Genomic DNA, 2,342 nt, shown 5'->3' on the forward strand with positions numbered 1-2,342 from the left:
TATATATATATATATATATATATATATATATATATATATATATATATATATATATGCCTACATATATATATATATAAACATACATGTTTACATATACATATATAAATATACAGACATACATACACATTAATATACATGTATATATACATACATATATATATATATACATATACACATATATATATACATATACACATACATATATACATACATACACATATATATACATATGCATACACATATATATACATATACATACACATATATATATACATATATATACATACATATACATAAATAACATATATATACATACGTACATACATATCGAAAGCGAGAGATAACATAGAAATTAAAACAAACTTTTAAATGAACGAATGAAAACAATAGACAGTCTACTTGTTATCTTTTCCAAAATATACACAAACAGTTTGATTAAAACCTCGGGTGTCGAAAAGTAATGTTATCGAAACAATTACAAAGAAATCAGCTGTATGAAGAGCGAGGACATGGTGAATGGTAAACAAACATTCCTGAAGCGAAAGGGCAAAAAATAAACAAACACACACACACATATATATATATATGTGTATGTGTGTGTATGTGTGTGTGTGTGTGTGTGTGTATATATATATATATATATATATATATATAGAGAGAGAGAGAGAGAGAGAGAGAGAGAGAGAGAGATTACGTATTGTATGTATGTATGTTAATAAATAAATTTGTGTGTATATTCATGAACATTTACCCCAGTTCGATATTTCGTCGGTTTCAGTCGAGCATAAATTCTAATAGTTTCCTTCACCATAATTTTTTGCAACCTGATATCCTTTCTTTCACTATTGTTTTTCTTATTTATACCCGGTTCAAAAAGAAATTTTCAAATATTACGAAGACATGAATGCGTGTTACTTTTTTCGTGTAGTTTGTTTACAAGCTACACCGCGACCGTTACCCAGGAGTTGGGTTAACACCGGTTGAATGGGAAGTTAACTCTTGCTTGATTGTTTCAGGCTTTACACGTAATTTGATTTTAGTCGATTGTGTGTTTATTGAATGATGTTTGTTGATTTCTTATATATTTATTTCACTCTGTTTGTTTAAGGCTATTTTTACCTTTGTTTATACACAGACGGAAAATAAAATCGCTGTATTCTGAAGAGAAAAAAATTACTTGATTATGAGTGTTGTATAATGTTTAGCGGCATTTCTTCCGATTTAATGTCCTCAGTTCAAATCTTGCTATGGTCGAACTTGTTTTTCATCCTTTCCAAGTTGATAAAATAAAGGGTAAATTTTAGATACGCACAATATAAATGTTAACATATTAATTCACATATTACCAACTTGTAAATTTATATTTAATAACGAACCTTGTAATCCACACTCTCGAAAATGTATTTCTGTAAAAAGCCTGGTGCAGCCATCTGGCTCACCAGTCCCCAGTCAAACCGTCCAACCCATGCCAGCATGGAAAGCGGACGTTAAACGATGATGATGATGATGATGATGATGATGATGATGATGATGATGATGATGATGGCTGGGAGGTAACAGTTTACACAAAGTAGCCTTCTGCTTCCACCACGGTGTCTCAAGATGGCTCCAGAACCTGGCACATGTGTTCCTCACTGTGTCCTTGAGAAGCTCTTGGCCACGACCTTGGCTTTGATGTTGCAGGCAGAGTAGTTGGTGTATTTCTTAACTATGTCCCACACAGATTAATCCATGGGACTACAGTTGGGGGGAGTTACAAGGCCAGAAATTGAGGCAGGTGAAGTCATAGAAATTCTCTGACATCCACTTCTGACTTGTTCCAGAGGTATTGGCAAAGAACTGAATCTTGCTGTCATATGCTTGTCCTTCCAGCAGCAACCCACATAGGCATCTGAAATGAGCCTAAGGCCCTGTTCAATGATGTGAGGAAGAATTCTGGCATGTGGATCTAGTCAGAACACATGCTGTGACCTTTCTGCTGGATGTAGCTTCATAGTCTCCATTGCAACTATCCATGTCATGTCTCACAAAGCAGCTTAGCAGTTCCAGGAAGCAAATATTACCATTTCTATCAGAACACGAGCCAACATAATCTATGCGTGAGTCGCAGATTGTATTATAGTCTCCTTGCACAACTAAAGCATGTGATGTACCGAGAAACTTCTCCAGGTTTCGAAAATACTCACTTTGCCCAGTTGGCGTGGGTGCATAAATTGCAACCAGTCTGATAATCTTACCACGGCTGAACGTCAAGTCCATAATGACCAGCCTACCTTCTGGATCTGCAAAAATTAACCTTTTCTCAGAAACCCAATTTCTTTTTAACAGGACAACCCGGAGAG

The 2,342-nt window shown here is 34.7% G+C and overlaps 1 protein-coding gene across 1 annotated transcript in view; it reads right to left on the bottom strand.

The window, feature by feature from the left end:
* The window catches only part of LOC106880426 (kinesin-like protein KIF6), a 117,705-nt gene extending 116,741 nt beyond the window's left edge, over positions 1-964 (bottom strand). Inside the window, exon 1 of the mRNA XM_052966712.1 lies at positions 752-964. Within this exon, the coding sequence (XP_052822672.1) occupies positions 752-811 (60 nt within the window). The 5' untranslated portion in view covers positions 812-964. The remainder of the gene's footprint in view (positions 1-751) is intronic.
* Between the last annotated feature and the right edge of the window lie 1,378 nt (positions 965-2,342).

This window comes from Octopus bimaculoides, chromosome 3 (genome assembly GCF_001194135.2).
Source record: "Octopus bimaculoides isolate UCB-OBI-ISO-001 chromosome 3, ASM119413v2, whole genome shotgun sequence".
Classification (NCBI taxonomy): domain Eukaryota; kingdom Metazoa; phylum Mollusca; class Cephalopoda; order Octopoda; family Octopodidae; genus Octopus; species Octopus bimaculoides.